Below are 22221 nucleotides of genomic sequence, written 5' to 3'. Positions count from 1 at the left end.
TGCTGTTAGGAAGAAATATTAGTGTGCTCTAAAAGTTTGGGTCCAGAGTTTGTGGGGGCGTTTGTTTGTTTTTCCTTCCACTTGCATAACTTTATCTATTAGACCGTTTTTTCTCCCCCGATTACCACCATTAACCCCCCATTTTCACCTTCCTCCCGCCCCTGGTAACCACTAATAAACTTTGGTCTCTATACATTTGCCTTTTCTTGTCATTTTAAATGAGTCAGGTCATATAATATTTTTCCTTTTGTGATTGGCTTATTTCACTCAGTGTAGTGTCTTCCGGCTCCATCCATACTGTATAGCATGTGTCAAGACCTCATTTCTCCTATTGACTGAGTAGTATTCCATTGTATGTAGATTTTGTTTTTTTAAATAGCTGAATGGTTTATAGATCCATTATCTTATTTTGTCTTCTGGAGTCCTTGGGTGGGGTATAGTTAAGGTTCTTGGGTTCTAAGGTTGGAGGTTTGAGTCTACTCAGAGGCTCTTTGGAAGAAAGGTCTGGCCCTCTAATTCCAAAAAATCAGCCATTGAAAACCCTGTGAAGCATAGTTCTGCTTTGATGCAAATAGGGCTGCCACGAGTTGGAGTCTACGTGACGGCAACTGGTCTTTTTATATGACTAATTTCTAAAGTAACCTTATTGAGTAAAGGTACTGTTACTTTACAAAGTACAAAACTGAGCACTAGAGCAAATCAGCCATAGTGTACATCAAATACTTTGTAACTTTTAAAGTATTGTTTTTCTAAATCATTTGGTATCCTTACTATTAAGTTGTTATATTCCAGAGCCTTATCCCAAAAGGGATTAGCTCTTACAGCATTAAAGCAATGTTAGCAATAATGTTCATTATATAGGAAAAGCTTGCAAACATGAAGAAACTTTTCCTTAGTTTGAAATTTTCTAGTATTCACCTTTGCAGTGCTTGTACAAGTGTTTAAACACTAGTAAGTTTTTTTTTTTTTTTCCTGGCTTTGTTATATGTCTTGAATAAATGCTTTTTTAAATAAAAGAGATCCCTTTGCCACATAGTGATATAAGCCAGAACTGTCTCTGGATAGAAAAAAGGTCACATTTGAGGGCAGTGACTTGCAGTGTTTTATAACTCACATCAGTCTATTAAATTCAAGCTGTTAAATAGCTGAAGTTTTTTGGATTCTTTTTAAAAATACATTGAGAAATCTTAGTACATAGCTGTATTTTTGAGATAGTATAAAATTTTATAAACTAGATCATAATAGTTTATTCCAGTATACCCAGCAAAGAAAATATTTAATGCACTTGGTGCTTTATTCATTTTGCAATTGAAATTGGCAGATAAATTCCAAGCATTTCTAACGTAGTTGTGCTTACGGGATAAATTATCATAGTTAAATTTGAATTTTCAGATTTTGTCGTAGTGTAATGTTAAAAAATCACTTTTTCTTACAAGGAGCTCAGGAATATTAACCTAACATTCACTTTGCAAGTTGTGTTTTATTTCAGTAGAACATTAATGTACTTGTTTTGAAATCACAGTTTTCTCTTACTGGTCAATACTTACATTTCTAAGTCAGATGTAGTGCTATAATTACTATTATTTTACCAATTATAATTTTATAGTCTGCTTGGTATTTACATGTAATAAAACCAAAAAAACCAAACCCGTTGCCATCAAGTCAATTCTGACTCATAGCGACCCTGTAGGACAGAGTAGAACTGCCCCATAGGATTTCCAAGGAGCAGCTGGTGGATTTGAACTGCTGACCTTTTGGTTTTGGGGGGGTGGGTGTCAGACATGCCTCTTCTTTCTGCCGTCTTTACCAATTCTAACACCAACTGTCCCTCTCACAGCATTCTCTACTTTTCTGCTGGGTTCAATAATTCATTGCAGAGGCCAGACAGAACTCAACGAACAATATTCAGGATTATGGGGTTTATTAGAGAAGTAACAGGTTACAGTTCAGGCTCAGGAACACTCAAGGATACAGGTTTTTCATCAGGACAGCCTCTGCCCAGCTGTGCTTGCAGGCACGCCTCTTTCTCTGGTCCTAGGCCTCTGCCCAAAGACACTCAGCTTTCTCTCTCTTTGGGCTGGCCCACCGTGCTGGGCCTCTCCTGCCACTGCTTCTCACCATCTTCGGGGTTACAGCTGTCTCTCTCTCTGTCTCCTGATCCCAGGGGCCTCCCAGTGCAGGGACCCCAGGTCCAAAGGATGCACTCTCTGCTCCTGGCTGTTCTTCAGTGGTGATGGTAGGATCCTCTCTCTGCTGTGGAATTGGCTTTCTATTAGGCAAAACTGACCAGTCCCCTTGATGGGCCACAATAACCCTATCACATAGTCTCGTCCAGCCACCTGGGTGGGAGTTACAAGACCATGGCCAGAAAGGCTGGACAAAAGTAATCAATCACACTGCAGTTACCAGTACTAATGATTATTATAGTAATAATATATTTTTTAGAAAGCTTACTGTTTTGTTACCCATGCTAGCTTTTATTTGGAAGAAGTCATGGTAAAGAATAGTTACATTTGGTAGAGAATTCTGTTTTTTGTGAGGTCTCTGTCTTTCACATAAGAATATTAAGGCAAAAGTTGAGTTGTTTCTCTTAAAGTGTTTTATTATAGGCCACTTGAAAATAAGTGCATCCTGTTTCTTTTCAGAAGGAGCCTGGGTGGCACAGTGATTAAAGCACTTAGCTGCTAACTGAAAGTTGGTGATTTGAACCCGCTAGCCCCTCTGCAGGAGACAAGACCTGGCAATCTGCTCCCCCAAAGATTACAGCCTAAAAACCCTATAGTGCAGTTCCAGTCTGTCCTACAGGGTCACTATGAGTTGGAATCGACTCTGTGGCACACAACAAAAACATTCTTTTCAAAATATTTTCTTTCACATTATATCCTGATGGAGATGTAGACTAGGGATTGACACCATTATTAGATCACTGGGAATACTAAGAGACAAGAAAGACAGTTGATATAGCTGCAGTCTTTTAAGGTAGAGCCTGGACTAGACCTAATTGAATTTAATGATTCTCTCACTCCACTTAACCAGAAGTGTCTTGGGGATCATCTGTGTAAAATTACCACGTTTTGTTTCTCTTAATGACTAATCTTTAGTAGGTGAACTTTTGGCCCTCTTCTTAGAATGCCATTGCCTCAATTTAAATGGCTCTGTGTCATATGCATGGTTACATTTTAGTCATATAGAGGACTCTTCTAGTAATAATCGGTGATACCATGTTAGGACTCCAGAGCTTATTTGGATTATATAGCTTTTAAAGTGACATATGTCTGAATCAACATACAATATCTGTGTGTTGGGGGTCCCCAAGACCACCCCCAATTTTGTCGATTTGCTAGTCTTACTCACAGGATGTAGCGTATAGTCATACTTATGACTGTGATTTACTACAGTAAAAGGTTATGAAGTAAAATCAGTAAAGGGAAAGGTGCATGGGGCAGAGTCTAGAGGCAACCACCCCACAAGCTTCCAAAGGATGTGTTCCAGGGAACTCACATAGAGTGCATTTCATTTCCCTGAGAACAAGTTGTAACAGCACCTGTGAAATGTAGCTAAATAAGGAAGCTCATTTGAGACACAGTGCCCAGAGTTTTTATTGGGGACAGGTCACGCAGGCACTTTTTTGCTTAGCATATACCAAAACTCCAGACTCTCAGAAGGGGAGTAGATTCAACGTTAGCTACATTGTTTGTACAGTTTAGGCACAATGAGCCACTCTTACCAGTTAGAGTGTGATGGGAGTCCTCCCTAAATTTGAGTTCTCAGATGCCAACCAAGGGCTAACCTTGAAAGCAGGCCTTTTGAAGGGGACCAGTCTCAGTCATGCTGTTATTTCTTTTCTGTATAGTCCGTTTACATTATATGATTGTATTCCTTTCTAGGTATGTGTGGGTGTATGTATATGTGGAAAAAAATGCTTTACTAAAGGCCATAGTTATAAAAGATTTGTTCTGGGTTCATCAGTAATAATTTTTATTTGTGGAATTTTTTGAAAATGAATGATTTTTAAAATCTGTTTTATTAAACATCGGATTACCATGTACCCTAGCAATTCCACTCCTAGGTATATACTCAAAAGACTTGAAAGCAGGGACTCAAAAAGGTACATGTACATCAGTGTTCATTGCAGCTATACTCATGATACCCCAGAAGTGGAAACAACTCAAGTGTTCAAGAGATGAATAGATAAATAAACTGTTATATACATACAATGGAATATTATTTAGTCATAAAGTAAAATGAAATTCTTAATACATCCTATAACATGGATGAACCTTAAAGACATTATGCTAAATGAAATAAGTCAGACACAAGAGGCCAAGTATTGTATGAGCCCACTTATATATCTAGATTAGGCAAATGCAGAGACAGAAGTTTATTAGTGGTTATCGGGTTGCGGGAAAGAAAAATGGGAGTTATTACTTAAGGGGTACTGAGTTTCTCTTTGAGATGATGAAAAATTTTGGAAGTAGATAGTGGTGATGGTTGACAACTTGGTGGATGTAATGTCACTGAATGTACACTTAAAAATGTTGAAAATGGTAGATTTTAGTTATATGTATTTTACCATTATAGAATTATTAAAAAAAAACTGTCTTAGTCAATGAATTGACTTCATTTAATAAATCATGATAATAAGAGGTAACATTTGTTGTATTATGCAGTTTTCTGAATGTTTTTAGTCTGAAGTGTTTTTTAACTACAGTTTTAATTTTTTCCCATGTATTGAGTACAATTGAGAAGAAGGGAGTTATATGGACAAGCAATGAAGGGAAGAAATAATCTGATGTATTAAATTGATTACTGAATTACTTTGGTTGTTTCTTAATCTTGGCTTTTCTCTCTCCTGTTAGTATAAATGAAAAGGATTATTGGGGAAAAACAAATAATATAAGGCTTACATGAGGATTAGTAATGCATATGTGATGTAAAATTCTTTACCTTTTTTTTTCTATAAAATTTTTAATTTTTGTTTCCTGGTTGTCCCTGCTCACCGTCAGTCTTTAGATGATCTTTCAAATGTATCTTCTGATGACTCAGTACAACTCCATGCCTACATTTCAGATACTGGTAAGAGACTTTATAGTATAAATACTGAAAAATTATTATTATCCCAAAGTGATTTTCTGTATTTGTTTTTAAAAACCATTTATTTTCATTCTGTAGCTATATTTTTAAGTTACTGTTTTTTTTCTGCAGCATGTTCTTCATTGAATTCTGTGGTGTTCATTTGTTTGTGTATTTAGGTATCTACTGTCTAAGCTTGTCACTATTAGTGTTTGAAAATGCTGAAATTTTAAGCATTTTTCATTTCTTATGAACTCTGAAACCAATCTTTTCCTCTTTATGTTTGAGTCCAGTTGATAAATGTCTGCGTAATTACACATTTTATCACCAAATCTTGATTATTCTTTTTTAGAAAGCTTTCATACATTCCTCTCCCTCCTGTCCTTTTCTGTTCCTTGTTATTCCCCTTGTTTTTGTTAACTCCTAATTGATTATGGTTAGATGCCTAATTGGCCAATGCTTTTTCTTCTCCAAAACTTATCTTAGGCACAGCAGGTAAAGCCATTCCCCTGTTGTCACGCTACCTCTATCAAGAAATGTTTGTGCTCTAACTTGGTGAAGAAGTGTGCTGTTTGATCTGCATAGGTCTGTGAATGATGACTGGAAAAGATGAGCAGTGAATAATAGTGCCACCTACAGTTAAAACCTCTGTGTAGAGCAAGGTGACCAGAGCCTATTCCTACTCTTATATTTTGTCAAGTCAGGAACACTGATACTAGACAGAAAGAGAATAAATGACAATTTTGAGTAAAAAGTATAAATGTTAGGGAAAAAAAAAACTTTGGTGAAAACCCGAGAGAGGTTTCTATTCAACTTTATTTGCCAGTGTAGATTTCTAGCTTTTATGTGATAAAAATAATTTGCTAAGAAGCTGCACAGATCCTTCTTTGCCTAATTTTATACAGAATAGTAAAACTTTTAATTCACTCCCAAACCTTGGCCATTATTATGTGTCTTTCCATTATTAGGAGAACAGTTTAGACTTTTGGTCAATATGGTAGTCTGAACTGCTTTGGAAAGTCCTGTACTTCCCATGGAAAGGCTAAAAGCACTATAATAAAAATAGCCAAAGAGGGAAATCTACAGGTGTCCTCGAACATAAAAAAGAACAAAGGAAGTGATGAGTTCAAGCAAGAGGCTCATAGGAACATAAAAACTGCTACCTTGATTTTGATAGCGTTTTAATTCCCTCAAGAGGAGAAGAGACAGGAGGCCCAGGGCCATAGGAAGCTGGAACCAAGTCCTTTTCACAAAGCCCAGAGTCTCAAAGGGCAGTAGGATGTGAGAGGAGAACTGGGAAAATTTAGCCTACCTTCAAGGACAAGAACAGGAGGACTATCAAGGTCATGGTTGGCAAAGGTGCCACTCGCCCACAAGAAATTAAAGTCTAGCTTATAGCTCAATATGAGTGTGTCAGGATTCAGATGGCCTCAAGTGAGTGTGTACCACAGGGTCTCTAAGCCACAGAGTATTAAAAATCGGTTCTGAACTGCTGAAACCAGTAGTTACAGTGGCAACACTGCTCAATGTGAATGCTTCCACAGTCTTGGGCACTCAGAACTCTAGGGGAGAAGCAAAACCTGTTGAAAATGAGCTTATAGGAAGCGTTATAAGCCACAGAGAAAATATGAACCACAATAAAGGAGTCAGCAGATCCAGCAAATGGAATAATTTGCACCCTAAGAACTTAAATAACGTATTTTTACACAAGTAATTTGTGCTTCCTGCATTCGTTTGCCAGTTGCGCCTTCCCCCATGAGGTATTTTCTTAAGCGCTTCTATGCCAGATCTTTTTTACATGTTGATGTAGAAAAAATTAGTGTAGCACACCTACGAAAATACTTCATGGGGTGAGGGCACAGCTGGCAAACAAACAGAAGGTGCGTGTTATTTGTGTAAAATACAGTAGATTTTAAAATAAGTGTGTTAAAAATATAAAGTAAGGAATATGGTGCAAAGGCCAGAATACAACAGCATGAAAAAGGAACCAAATAGGAATTTTAGAAGTGAAAAAATACAGTGATCAATATTTTTTTTTAATAATTTTTATTGTGCTTTAAGTGAAAGTTTACAAATCAAGTCAGTCTCTCACATATAAACTTACATGCACCTTACTACATACTCCCACTTACTCTCCCCCTAATGAGTAAGCCCGCTCCCTCCTTCCAGTCTCTCGTTTTGTGACCATTTTGCCAGTTTCTAACCCCCTTTACCCTCCCATCTCCCCTCCGGACAGGAGATGCCAACGTAGTCTCAAGTGTCCACCTGATGCAAGTAGCTTACTCCTCATCAGCATCTCTCTCCAACCCATTGTCCAGACCAGTCCATGTCTGATGAGTTGGCTTCGGGAATGGTTCCTGTCCTGGGCCAACAGAAGGTTTGGGGACCTTAACCGCCGGGATTCTTCTAGTCTCAGTCAGACCATTAAGTCTGTTTTTTTTTAATGAGAATTTGGGGTCTGCATCCCACTGTTCTGCTCCCTCAGGGATTCTCTGTTGTGTTCCCTGTCAGGGCAGTCATCGGTTGTGGCCGGGCACCATCTAGTTCTTCTGGTCTCAGGATGATGTAGTTTCTAGTTCATGTGGCCCTTTCTGTCTCTTGGGCTCATAATTACCTTGTGACCTTGGTGTTCTTCATTCTCCTTTGATCCAGGTAGGTTGAGACCAACTGATGCATCTTAGATGGTCGTTTGTTAGCGTTTAAGAACCCAGACTCCACACTTCAAAGTGGGATGCGGAATGTTTTCTTAATAGAATTTATTTTGCCAAATGACTTAGATGTCCCCTGAAGCCATAGTCCCCAAACCCCCGCCCTTGCTCTGCTGACCTTCGAAGCATTCAGTTTATTCAGGAAACTTCTTTGTTTTTGGTCCAGTCCAGTTGTGCTGACCTCCCCTGTATTGAGTGTTGTCCTTCCCTTCACCTAAAGTAGTTCTTATCTACTATCTAATCAGTAAATAACCCTCTCCCACCATTCCTCCCTCCCTCCTCTTGTAACCACAAAAGAATGTGTTCTTCTCAGTTTAAACTCTTTCTCAAGATTTTATAATAGTGGTCTTATACAATATATGCCCTTTTGCTTCTGACTAATTTCACTCAGCATAATGCCTTCCAGGTTCCTCCATGTTATGAAATGTTTCACAGATTCATCATTGTTCTTTATCGATGCATACTATTCCACTGTGTGAATATACTATAATTTATTTATCCATTCTTCCGTTGATGGACACTATGGTTGCTTCCAGCTTTTTGCTATTGTAAACAGTGCTGCAATAAATATGGGCGTGCATATATCTGTTCATGTAAAGGCTTTTATTTCTCTAGGATATATTCCAAGGAGTGGGATTTCTGGCTCGTATGGTAGTTCTATTTCTAGCTTTTTGAGGAAACACCAGATCGATTCCCAAAATGGTTGTACCATTTTACATTCCCACCAGCAGTGTATAAGTGTTCCAGTCTCTCTACAGCCTCTCCAACATTTATTGTTTTGTGTTTTTTGGATTAATGCCAACCTTGTTGGAGTGAGATGGAATCTCATCATAGTTTTTATTTGCATTTCTCTAATGGCTAATGATCGAGAGCATTTCCTCATGTATCTGTTAGCCGCCTGAATATCTTCTTTAGTGAAGTGCGTGTTCATATCCTTTGCCCAATTTTTAGTTGGGTTCTTTATCTTTTTGTGGTTGAGTTTTAACAGAATTGTATAGATTTTAGAGATCTGGCGCTGGTCAGAGATGCCTTAGCTGAAAATTTTTGCCCAGTCTCTAGGTGGTCTTTTTACTCTTTTGGTGAAGTCTTTGGATGAGCACAGGTGTTTGATTTTTAGGAGCTCCCAGTTATCTGGTTTCTTTTCATCATTTTTAGTAACGTTTTGTATTCTGTTTATGCCTTGTATTAGGGCTCCTAACGTCCCTGTTTTTTTTTCTATGATCTTTATCGTTTTAGTCTTTATGTTTAGGTTTTGATCCATATGGAGTTAGTTTTTGTGCATGGTGTGAGATATGGGTCCCGTTTCATTTTTTTGCAGATGGATATCCAGTTATGCCAACACCATTTATTAAAAAGACTATCTTTTCCCCAGTTAACTGACACTGGGTCTTTGTCAAATATCAACTGCTCATATGTGGATGGGTTTATCTGGGTTCTCAATTCTGTCCCATTGGTCTATGTGCCTGTTGTTGTACCAGTATCAGGCTGTTTTGACTACTGTGGCTGTATGATGTGTTCTAAAATGAGGTAGAGTGAGGCCTCCGACTTTGTTCTTCTTTTTCAGTAATGCTTTACTTATCTGGGGCTTCTTTTCCTTCCATATGAAGTTGGTGATTTGTTTCTCCATCACATTAAAAACTGCCATTGGAATTTGGATTGGAAGTGCATTGTATGTATAGATGGCTTTTGGTAGAATAGACATTTTTACTATGTTAAGTCTTCCTATCCATGAGCAAGGTATGTTTTTCCACTTATGTAGGTCCCTTTTAGTTTCTTGCAGTAGTACTTTGTAGTTTTCTTTGTATAGGTCTTTTACATCTGTGGTAAGATTTATTCCTAAGTATTTTATCTTCTTGGGGACTACTGTAAATGGCATTGATTTGGCGGTTTCCTCTTCGATGTTCTTTTTGTTGATGTAGAGGAATCCAAGTGATTTTTGTATGTTTATCTTGTAACCTGAAACTCTGCCAAACTCTTCTATTAGTTTCAGTAGTGTTCTTGAGGATTCCCTAGGGTTTTCTGTGTATAAGATCATGTCATCTGCAAATAGAGATAATTTTACTTCTTCATTGCCAATCCGGATGCCCTTTATTTCTTTGTCTAGCAGAATTGCTCTGGCTAGGACCTCCAGCACAATGTTGAATAAGAGCGGTGATAAAGAGCATCCTTGTCTGATTCCCGTTCTCAAGGGAAATAAATGCTTTCAGGCTCTCTCCATTTAGGAAGATGTTGGCTGTTGGCTTTGTATAAATGCCCTTTATTATGTTGAGGAATTTTCCTTCTATTACTATTTTGCAGAGAGTTTTTATCATGAATGGGTGTTGGGCTTTGTCAAATGCCTTTTCTGCATCTATTAATAAGATCATGTGGTTTTTGTTTTTGTTTTATTTATACAGTGGATGACATTAATTGTTTTCCTAATATTGAACCAACCTTGCATAGCTAGTATAAATCCCACTTGGTTGTGGTGGATTATTTTTTTGATATGTTGTTGAATTCTCTTGGCTAGAATTTTGTTGAGTATTTTTGCATCTATGTTCATGAGGGATATAGGTCTGTAATTTTTTTTTTTTTTTGGTGTTGTCTTTACCTGATTTTGGTATCAGGGATATGCTGGCATCATAGAATGAGTTAGGTAGTATTCCGTCATTTTCTATGCTTTGAAATACCTTTAGTAGTAGTGGTGTTAGCTCTTCTCTGAACGTTTGGTAGAGCTCTACATTGAAGCTGTCCAGACCAGGGCTTTTTTTTTCTTGGGAGTTTTTTGATTACCTTTTCAATCTCTTTTTTTGTTATGGGTCTATTTAGTTGTTCTACTTCTGAATGTGTTAGTTTAGGTAGGTAGTGTGTTTCTAGGAATTCATCCATGTCTTCTAGGTTTTCAAATTTGTTAGAGTACAATTTTTTGTAGTAACGTGATACGATTCTTTTAATTTCAGTTGGGTCTGTTGTGATATGGCCCATGTCATTTCTTATTCGGTTTATTTGTTTCCTGTATTAGTCAGTCTGGCCAATGGTTTATCAATTTTGTTAATTTTTTCAAAGAACCAGCTTTTGGCTTTGTTAATTCTTTCAGTTGTTTTTCCATTCTCTAATTCATTTAATTCTGCTCTAATTTTTATTATTTGTTTTCTTCTGGTGCCTGACGGATTCTTTCGTTTCTCGCTTTCTATTTGTTCAAGTTGTAGGGACAGTTCTCTTATTTTGGCTCTTTCTTCTTTATGCATGTGTGCATTTATCGATATAAATTGACCTCTGAGCACTGCTTTTGCTGTGTCCCAGAGGTTTTGATAGGAAGTGTTTTCATTCTTGTTTCTTTCTATGAATTTCTTTATTCTCTCCTTAATGTCTTCTATAACCCAGTCTTTTTTGAGCAGGGTGTTGTTCAGTTTCCAAGTATTTGATCTCTTTTCCCTGATTTTTCTGTTACTGATTTCTACTTTTATGGCCTTATGGCCTGAGAAGATGCTTTGTAATATTTCGATGTTTTGGATTCTGCAAAGGTTTGTTTTATGACCTAATATGTGATCTAGTCTAGAAAATGTTACATGTGCACTAGAAAAAAAAGTATACTTTGCAGCTGTTGGGTGGAGTGTTCTGTATAAGTCTGTGAGGTCAAGTTGGTTGATTGTAACAATTAGACCTTCCATGTCTCTGTTGAGCTTCTTACGGGAAGTCCTGACCTTCTCCGAAAGTGGTGTGTTGAAGTCTCCGACTATAATTGTGGAGGTGTCTGTCTCACTTTTCAATTCCGTTAAAGTTTGTTTTATGTATCTTGCAGCCCTGTCATTGAGTGCATAAGTATTTAATATGGATATATCTTCCTGGTAAATTGTCCCTTTAATCATTATGTAGTGTCCTTCTTTATCCTTTGTGGTGGATTTAACTTAAAAGTCTATTTTGTCAGAAATTAATACTGCCACTCCTGCTCTTTTTTGATTGTTTTTTTGCTTGATATATTTTTTTTCCTTCCCTTGAGTTTTAGTTTGTTTGTGTCTCTAAGTCTAAGGTGTGTCTCTTGTAGGCAGTATAGAGACAGACTGTGTTTTTTTTTTATCTAGTCTGAGACTCTCTGTCCCTTTATTGGTGCATTTAGTCCGTTTACATTCAGTATAATTATAGATAAGTATGAGTTTAGTGCTGTTATTTTGATGCTTTTTTGTGTGTGTTGTTCACAATTTCATTTTTCCACTTTTTTGTGCTGAGAAGTTTTTCTTTGTAAATTTGTGTGTTCCTCATTTTCATAGTAGTTGAATTAATTTTTGCTGAGTCGTTTTATTTTGAAGTATGGAATTGTTAGACCCCTTTGTGGTTACCTTAATATTTACCCCCATTTTTCTAAGTAAAAACCTAACTTGTATTGTGCTATATTGCCTTGTTTTCCTCTCCATATGGAAGATCTTTGCCTCCTGTATTTAGTCCCTCTTTTTTGATTATTATAATCTTCTACATAATGACTTCAATGGTTCCCTGTTTTGAGCATTTTTTTCTTGTTTAAATTAATCGTATTTTGTGTTTGTGATTTCCCTATTTGAATTGATACCAGGATGTTCTCTTCTGTGACCTTGTGTTGTGTTGGCATCTGATGTTATTGATTTTCTGAAAGAAGAATTTCCTTTAGTAATTCATGTAGCTTTGGTTTGCTTTTTGCAAATTCTCTAAGCTTCTGTTTATCTGTAAATGTTTTAATTTCACCTTCATGTTTGAGAGAAAGTTTTGCTGGATATATGATTTTTGGCTTGCAGTTTTTCTCCTTCAGTGCTCTATATAAGTCATCCCATTGCCTTTTTGCCTTCATGGTTTCTGCCAAGTAGTCTGAACTTTTTCTTATTGATCCTCCTTTGTAGGTAACTTTTCTTTTATCCCTGGCTGCTTTTAAAATTTTCTATTTATCTTTGGTTTTGGCAAGTTTGATGATAATATGCCTTTGTGAGTTTCTTTTTGGATCAATGTTGTATGGGGTTCGATGAGCATCTTGGATAGATATCCTTTCGTCTTTCACGATGCCAGGGACATTTTCTGCCTCCAGATCTTTAACTATTCCCTCTGTATTTTCTGTTACCCTCTCTGTTCTGGAACTCCAATCGCACGCAAGTTATTTTTCTTGATAGAGTCCCACATGATTCTTAGGGTTTCTTCATTTTTTAAAATTCTTTTATCTGATTTTTCTTCAACTCTATTGGTATCAATTGGCTCATCCTCCAGCTCCCCCAGTCTGCATTCCAATTCCTTGATTCTCCTCCTCTGACTTCTTATTGAGTTGTCTAATTCTGCAGTTTTACTGTTAATCTTTTGGATATCTGAATGCTGTCTCTCTGTGGATCCTTGCAGCTTATTAATTTTTACACTATGTTCTTGAGTAATCTTTTTGACTTCTTCAGCTCCTTTATCAGTTTGTTCCTTGATTTTTTGTGTAGATTGCCTTATTTCATTTCTGATGTCATCCCTGATGTCTTGAGGCATTCTTTGTATTAGTTTTTTATACTCTGCACCTGGCAGTTCCAGGATCGTGTCTTCATTTGGGAAAGATTTTGATTCTTTAATTTGGGGATTTGTAGAAGCAATCATGGTCTGCTTCTTTATGTGATTTGATATAGACTGCTGTCTCCAAGCCATCTGTAAGATATTGTAATGATTTATTTTATATTTGCTCACTGAGTCTTATCTTCTTGTTTTGTTTTGTTTCAATATATCCAGATGGGCTACTAGATTGCACTGTCTTGATTATTGTAGCCTTTGAATCGCTTATGTCCTATTACCAGCTGGTTTGAGCTGTTACCATATATATAAGCCTAAGAGTCCATTCACTATTCTTGAAAAGAATCAGCTTAGGTGTTCTGATTTTGGGTCACCAAGTGTGTGGTGTAGACTGTCACCTATTAACTTAGAGGAGTAGTGGTGCTAATTGTGTGCACCAGATTCTAGTAGTGACAGGAGGTCACACTCCAAGGAGGGCAGGATGCTGACAGCCTACCCCCACGTGCCAGTGAGGTAGGTGTGTCTCTATTCCTAGAGCACTTTGGTAGGTGGGCTCTGCAGCTGTACCTTAAGCACCCAATGCTTGTACCTCTAAAGACTGGTAGGCGTCACCATCCTCAGACCCCTTTAGCAGGTGGCTAGGTGGTTTGGGTGGAGCTTCAGCCCTCAATTCCCAGCTGTGGATCAGTGAGGGCTCTGTTTAATGGGTAGAGAGGTATCAGACCTGGAAAACTTTTTCCACTGCTCTGTAAATCAGATCTCTATCAGAATTGCCTTTGCATTATAATAGCTACCTTGTTCCCTGTAGAAATGAAAGCCAAAGACTTTGGATCTCTTATGCTTGGCTGGAGCTGGTTCTGTGTTTTTATTCCAGTTTAGGGAAGTCAGGGAAGGATTTTTCGCCCCCTCGGTTGTTAGTTGCTGGCCAGGAGAATGGGTTAGGAAAAAAAAAACCCACCTCCCACTCCCCCCCCCCCACCCCCTCCACCCCCCACACTTCACTCCCTGGCCCAGAAAATTCCAATGTTAATGAAGCCGCCTGGGGCAGGGAGGGGAGAGATCAGATAGATAGGAGAGAGTAAAAAAAAAAAAAAAAAAGTGCATGGCAATATAGACAAAGTTACTTATCTTGCTTGGTGATGACTGTTTTATCCGAGATTCCAGAGGGGTGTGTAGCCTGTGTACACTGGCTGGGCTGAGATTGCCCCCAAGGGTCAGGCCAGAGTGTTTGTGCTGTCAGGAAGCCATGATCAGCTCCTCTGGTCCTAGTCCAAAGTCCAGCGCCAAGGTTTTCTATCTGGGATGCTGCACTCTACGCTCCACAACCAGTCACTGCTTCCCGGTGATTTCTCCTCTTGTCAGCTGCGTCATTGTGCAGCCTGCGTGCAGCCTGGATTTCCCCCGAGGTTACTTCAGGGGGCTAGGCTAGGACTGTGTCCCGTGCTTGTGCCATCTGAGAAAGTCGCGCTCAGCTCCTCTGCGCTTTGTCCAAAGTGTGGCGCCAAGGTTTTCTGACTGGGACGCTGGCTCCAGGCTCCGAAAGCAGTTGCTGCTTCCCCGTGGTTGCTTGCTCTCTTGTCAGTCGCGTCAGTGTGCAGCCTGCTTGCGCTGGCCGAGTCTCTACCAAGGTTACTCCAGTGGGTTAGGGGTTAGGGCTGTGTCCCGTGCTTGCCCATCTTAGTAAGCCGCAATCAGCCCCACCACTGTGGCACCAGGGAACCGCGAAGGCTTGAGGCTGTGGCGCAGGATGCCGGTTCCAGAAGCGGTCACTGCTTCAGGGCGTGGCTTTTCACTCCCTTGTCACTCAGGTCAACTCTTTAGTTCTGTGTTTGATGGTCTGAGTTCGTAGATTGTCATGTATATGATTGATTCACTTGTTTTTTCCGAGTCTTCATTTGCAAGAGGAATCTGTGGTAGCTTCTACCTAGTCAGCCATCTTGACCCCACCTCCTACAGTGATCAATATTAAGGTCAATAGATGGATTAGGAAATAGACCAAATATAGATAACGGAAGACTTGGTAAACTCTCAGAGACTTGAGGAAATGACCTAGAGTAGAATACAGCACAGACAGAGAGAGAAATGGGAAGGATAGACAAGTTAAAGGAATAAGAATCAAAGTGTATCTCCTTACTTAAAATTAGTGCGAACTGGCAATTGGTTTTGATTTTAAAGACCACCTGACTTGGATGGTATGTGACTAATCACTAAGAAAATACCTTTTTTTTTTTTAAACCCCTAGAATAAACTCCACTTGCAAGTTGTGGAATATTACATAAAAAAGAAAGAGAATTGCCAGAACAGATAAATGTCATCTTGTGACTTTTGCGTCTATGTAGTTGAAAAGATTTTTATTGAAATATAGCTGGATGGAGGTTCATGCAAAAGATGATTGTTTTGTTTGGTTCATTAAATTTAAGAGACTCTAATGCTATACCATCAGTTGGTACTGTGGTAACATAACTAATAATAGGTTAAAAGCTTTTCGGAAAGAGAGTCTAAAATAGGCATCACTCTGTGGTTGGTACTGTCATAAACTTTTAGTTTATGTTGTAGTAGAGCTATTATATATAACACCTGATGGATGTGGGCCTGTTGTTGTTCTTAGCTGCCATCAAGTCAATTCTGACTCCTAGCCATCCCAACTGAGTATACCAAACACAAACTTATTGCTGCCAAGTCAATTTTGACTCATAGCGACCCTATAGGACAGAGTAGAACTGCTCCATGGGGTTTCCAAGGAGCTCCTGGTGGATTCGAACTGCTGACCTTTTGGTTAGCAGCAATAGTGCTTAACCACTACGCCACTAGTGTTTCCCAGTGAGTATAAAAGAAAAAAACCAAACCCAGTGCCATCAAGTTGATTCCGACTCATAGTGATCCTATAGGACAGAGTAGAACTGCCCCGTAGCGTTTCCAAGGAGCACCTGGCGGATTCAAACTGCCAACCTTTTGGTTAGTAGCCGTAGTACTTAACCACCACGCCACCAGGGTTTCCCAAGTGAGTATAGAGGATGGGAATTTGTTTTATCCTTTGACCTCCTTTTGTCTCAGTCTGTCATTTCGGATTCTTCATTTCATGTTGTCTTTTTGTTTGTTTGTTTTTGTTCTTCGTTTTCCTCCTTTTTGTATTTTTCGTTCCTCTTCATTTTGTTTTAAATGACTAGTATATGCTGACTATGACCCATATGCTGTGGCAGGCGTTTGTAACGATCATGGCAAGACCTATGCATTGTACGCCATCACCGTCCACCGGCGCAATCTAAACAGTGAGGAGATGTGGAAAACCTATCGTCGTTACAGTGACTTCCATGACTTCCACATGAGAATCACTGAACAGGTAATGAGTTTTTTAAATCTTATGTACTTTACATTGTTTCTTGATTCAACCTTTGGTTCTAAATAGTGTTGAGGATGCTGGAATGTTGCCTGAAGCTAATGAAAGAAAATAATTTTTTTTTCAATATAATCATAAATTTTAGAATGATTTTAAGCACTTACAGTAAATCAAATATTGAGAACTCTAACCTGTCTAAACCATTGTGGTCAAGTATATCAATGGTATACGTTGGAAGATTAAAATGAGTGTACGTTTCTAATTTTAAGATTCACGTATGCATGTGTTGTGCTTTCAGAGGTATTTGGGTTTGAAGTTGAGATGGGGATCACTGTAGGACATTTTGTGGTTTTCTTTTTGGGGACATATTCAGAGCTATGGTTATTTTAAATGGCAGCCTCATCCAACAGTTTAACATTAAGTCCCTGATCTGTTATTTTGAAACACAACCTAAAAAAAACTTTAACATTAACCAAATATCTTTAGTTCTTAATAAATACAGCCCTCTTGTTTTATAGAAGCAATTGTAAGAACTCTTATTAAATTTGTTTAAAAATCCTTCACATTCTTAACAAAATGTAAAGAAATTATTTCCCTGTCCTATTTTTAATTAAATATTTTATTTTCTTAAAAAAAAAAAAAAAAAACTGTCACCAGAGGAATTGAAACAGAAGATCTGTGAAATTTATTTTTAACTCCTGTCTTTGATTCATTCAAGCTTTTTAGGTATACAACTGGTATTAAACCAATAAAAATAATAATAATTAAAAGCAACACCTGATTGGGTGTGCTAAAGCTTTGAAATAACATTACACAACTTTATAAATCAGAAAATAGCTTTTTCATTTAAGAGAGGGGAAGAAGTATGGTTGACACCATGATAATCTCTTTAAAATATTTTGTGGATAAAGGGAGATAAACCTCTAATAGCTGAAAACCAGAAAATTAGTATTGATCACTGAAGCCTGTATTTAAAGGACCATTTTGAATTATATTTATAAGGAAATTAGTGGTTTTGGATATGTCTGTGCTTCTATTCTTGTTGAATAGATGTTTTCCTTCATGTTTAACTTGATTTATTTGCAGAGATAAAAAGAATTTTCTGTCCCACATGAAAAAATAATTGCTTTACTTTTCAAATATCACCTGTTTGATATTGTTTTAAAAGCACATAGCTCATATATCTTTCTCTCCTTCCCCACAGGTTAACCAAACATGATAATTTTAAAATAATTTGAATTTATTTTATTTGCTTGCAAATCAGTGGGAATTTGATTTAATATGAAAATTTCTTTGTGTGAATAATTGTAATTTTTTCTACTATTGTTGTCATTACTTTTTGCCATCAAGTCAATTCCTACTCCTAGTGACCTTAGAGGACAGAATACAACTGCTCTATAGGGTTTCTATAGGCTGTAATCTTTACGGAAGCAGATTGCCAGATCTTTTCTTGCTTGGAGTAGCTGGGGGGTTTGAACCTCTGACCTTTCAGTTAGCAGTTGAGTACTTAACCATTGTGCCACGAGGGCTGCTTTTGCTAAGATGCCTAATTTAAATGTTCTAGGCTAGGGCTATAAATGTTATATTGTCATACTGACAAATAAAAGTGAAGAACATACTTTAAAACTTTATTACTAAAACAGATCATACAGAAATTTCCCTATTCCATAAAGCACCAAAAATTAAATGGAATTGATATAAAACAGTTCATTTTTTAAATGACAGTACAGGTAAAGTAGACATGTTTTGACTCTGTATTTCCTATAAAATTACAGTAGTATGTGATTACTTAAACTTAAGTGCTCAGATTGCTCACAGAGCCTAAGAGATTAAAAGCTAAACTTATAAATGAAAATTTAAGTTTAAGCAAAACAGTAAGCATTTGTATATAAGGCTAGGGGTGTTTGCCTCTTAACACTGCCTTGTCTTTATTTTCTAAACTCAGATACCCTACAAAATATCAGAAGAAAAATGCAGTAATTCGTAAATCACCAGTTGGTAAACAGTACACTCTGTTGGCATAAATAAATGTTAACTCCATAGCCAAACCAGAAACCAAACCTGTTGCCGTCAAGTCAATTCTGACCCATGGCAACCCGAGACGACAGAGTAGAACTGCCCCTTAGGATTTCCAGGGAGTGGCTCGTGGATTTGAACTGTTGACCTTTTGGTTAGCAGCCATATCACTTAACCACTGTGCCACCAGGGCTCCAACTTTTAAAGGAGTAAAATTATTTTAAAACAGGTTTTATTTGTTTATTTATTTTTAATAGTCTCAGTTTATATCTTATGAAAAAGATTTATATTAAAATATTTTAGTGTTAAATGTGATATTACTTTAGTAATGGCCTGAGCTGCTCTTCTTTCATTCAACAAATATTTATTGAACACTCCCTGTGGTTTCGTTTGGACGGGGGAAGGGGGGCACTGTTCTCAGTGCTGGAGATGTAACAGTGAATAAGACAGACCAAGTTGTTGCTCTCCAGGAGCTTGCATACCAGTAGATATTGTACATTTATGTTTTTTTGGATCAGTTGGATATACCAAAACCAAACCTGTTGCCATCGAGTCTATTCCAACTCATAGCTAACCATAGGACAGAGTAGAATTGCTCTGTAGAGTTTCCAAAGAGTGGCTGATGGATTTGAACTGCCGACCTTTTGGTTAGCAACTGAGCTCTTAACCATTGAGCAACCAGGGTTCCAATTGTGTATAAGTATAGATGAAATACTATACTTATTATCATTTATTTAAATGATAATATTGAATATTCATTAAGATAACCAAATGAAAGTATTTATATAAGGTAATATGCCAGATAAGAAGAAATTTTGAATCCTAATATAAAATTTCAAGCTCTTTTAACTTTCAGTAGTATGTTATGACTCTAAATTTCATATGTTTAATGTGGAAAGGGAAACCCTGGTGGTGTAGTAGTTAAGAGTTTGGCTGCTAACCATAAAGGTCAGCAGTTTGAATCCATCAGGTGCTCCTTGGAAACCCTATGGGGCCATTCTACTCTGTCCTATAGGGTTGCTATGAGTCAGAATTGACTCGGTGGCAGTGGGTTTGGTTTTTTTATTTTGGTTTATGGTAGAAAAAGAAAATCTTTGATTTTGGAATATCTATGATTTATTTATAATATTTAAGTCTTTTGTAAACACTGAAATACGTAAAGCTAAGGTTTTAATAATAATTAAAACTAAGGTTTTGATCTATGTGAATTCTTTTAGTTAAATGTCTTCTTTTCCATTCCTTTAAAAATACTTCCATGAATTTTTGGCAGAAGGAATTATATTACTTTTTAGGGAAGGGGCCACCTTTTACTTGAAATTATAAATAATCTTTCAGATATCAAGTATGTAATAAGTTTCTATAGAGAATAAAATTTTCCCAATTTTCCTTACTATTGTAATAACAATATTTGAGAAACTGTTAGTTGTTTATATTTCTATTTCAGATAGATAATTTAAAAAGGAATTTGCTTTGAGAGTTTAGACTTTAAGAAAATAACTGGTATTATTGTGATTTTAATATGTATTTTTTTCTTTTATTAATAAGATTCAATATTTTAAAGTTTCTGGGAACATTTTTTTTGTCCCATTACCAAGGAGCCCTGATGACGCAGTGGTTAAGCACTTGGCTGCTAACCAGAAGGTTGGTGGTTGTAGTCCACCAGGCATTCTGAGGGAGGAAGATGTGAAAGTCTGCTTCCGTAAAGATTATAGCCTAGGAAACCTATGGCACCGTTCTACTTTGTCCAGTGGGGTCACTCTGAGTTGGAATCGACTTGAGAGCAGTGGGTTTGGTTTTTCTTTGGTCATATTACCTTGGTAATGGAAGAATAAACTTTACATTCTGTAAAACTGAGTCAGTAGTTTAAGGTGATATAAATATATAAGGTGATATAGATAAGCAATATTCCAGGAAATTAAATGTTCTTAGGAAACTGAAAGAGTAAATTTACCTCTTTAAAGTGTGATTTAAAAAAAAAAAATTAATTCGTAGAACCACATACTCTCCGCTGGACAGTTGATGTTCAAGGAGGACCCATTCTAGCACTTTTGTTGGTCACCAAATTTGTGAATATCATTACAGCATAACATTTTCCCTGTAAATTGCCCACACTTTTTTGTTTTTCTTGCCATGATTGGAGCAGTTGCTGAAAGAGCTGCTTTACGTTTTGCATATAATATATAATAAATTTGTTCACATTTTAGCTCTAAGCAGACATCAGATTTATAATTTAATAACTTATCAGAATCCTCCAGTTTTTGGCTGGAAATTATCCTAAGCCATGGCATTTCCTCTTCTTTTTAATCTCTGTACCAAGAGTTAGCTTTCTTTAAGAAACATTAGTATTCTTCAGGATATATATCATATGGGAAGAGCAATGAGTCTTTTAAGTTCCAGGTACTAGGTTGTTGGCCAGCCACCGTCACTAACTAAATGACTCTACTTTTATACTATTTTTAGCAGCCAGCATGGTTAACATTTGTGCTTCAGTAAGGCAGCACAGATGACTAAATATGAACTTTCAAAGGTGCACTCAAATATTAATTCTGTAAATGCTAGACTTACCTGTGTATACACTTTATAGTTTTATATGAAGATACATGCTAATGTCTCTTTTTTTCTTAGTATAATCTATGAGTTTCTTTATGAGGTTGGTGTGAGAGAAGTATCAGTTGTATTACATATAGAGTTGTAATATAACTGCTATTTATTATTTAATATTTGTCTTTTAATAATTAACTATCATAATGATTAAAGTCATTGATATTAAAAAATATTTCTCTATTAGATTTTTTTTTTTTAGGAGCCCTTATGGTGCAGTGGTAAAGAGCTTGGCTGTTAACCAAGAGGTCGGCAGTTCAAATCTACCAGCCACTCCTTGGAAACTCTGTGGGGCAATTCTACTTTGTCCTATAGGGTTTCTATGAGTCGGAATCGACTCAAAAGCATTGGGTTTGGTTTTTTAAATTAAATTTTATAAAAAGCCAGAAACTCATAACTTTGAACATGAAAATTTTTATTTTCCAAGACTTTATTCACAAGCCAAAGGGTTGTTAATGAAAATATTTTTTAAATCTTTTCTTATGAAAAATTTGAGCTATCTCAAAATTAAGAGAGAATAATGTAATGAAACCCCATATGCTTGTCACCCAGCTTCATCAGTTATCTCCATTTTCATTCTTGGTTGAAATACTTCTTTATAATGAATAACATTAAAACTGTGTTTTGGACATATTGGACAATATTTTTCTATTTTTGGAGTTTTCTTAACGTAATAAAGCAAAATTATCTGTTCAGGATGTTTTTGGTATATTGAGAAATTGGTACTTGGAAGATTCTTTTCTCGTTTTATGAAAAACTAAAGAAGACTATTGAATGAATTTTGTCTTCTAGTTTGAAAATCTCTCAAGCATATTGAAGCTTCCTGGTAAAAAGACTTTTAATAATATGGATAGAGATTTTTTAGAAAAGAGAAAAAAAGACCTAAATGCATATTTGCAGGTAAGTCTGTGTTTATTATTATCTTTAGATTTTCCTTTAAATGGTAGTGCACAGGTACAGCAGATTTCATTAACAACCGATGTGTTTGTTGGAATAATGGAATAGCAA

At 36.9% G+C, this 22221-nt stretch overlaps 1 protein-coding gene across 4 annotated transcripts in view; it reads left to right on the top strand.

Moving 5' to 3' along the window:
* The window catches only part of SNX13 (sorting nexin 13), a 158772-nt gene that overhangs the window by 101926 nt on the left and 34625 nt on the right, over positions 1-22221 (top strand). For all 4 annotated transcript variants that reach the window (XM_023544375.2, XM_064290034.1, XM_010587227.3 and 1 more), the window contains exons 17-19: positions 5007-5076; positions 16460-16599; positions 22006-22113. In XM_023544375.2, the coding sequence (XP_023400143.1) occupies positions 5007-5076; positions 16460-16599; positions 22006-22113 (318 nt within the window). The remainder of the gene's footprint in view (positions 1-5006; positions 5077-16459; positions 16600-22005; positions 22114-22221) is intronic.

Source organism: Loxodonta africana, chromosome 8 (genome assembly GCF_030014295.1).
Source record: "Loxodonta africana isolate mLoxAfr1 chromosome 8, mLoxAfr1.hap2, whole genome shotgun sequence".
In the NCBI taxonomy this organism is placed as follows: Eukaryota; Metazoa; Chordata; class Mammalia; order Proboscidea; family Elephantidae; genus Loxodonta; species Loxodonta africana.
The sequence above is the reverse complement of the archived record's forward strand: the minus strand, read 5'-3'. Positions and strand labels throughout refer to the sequence as shown.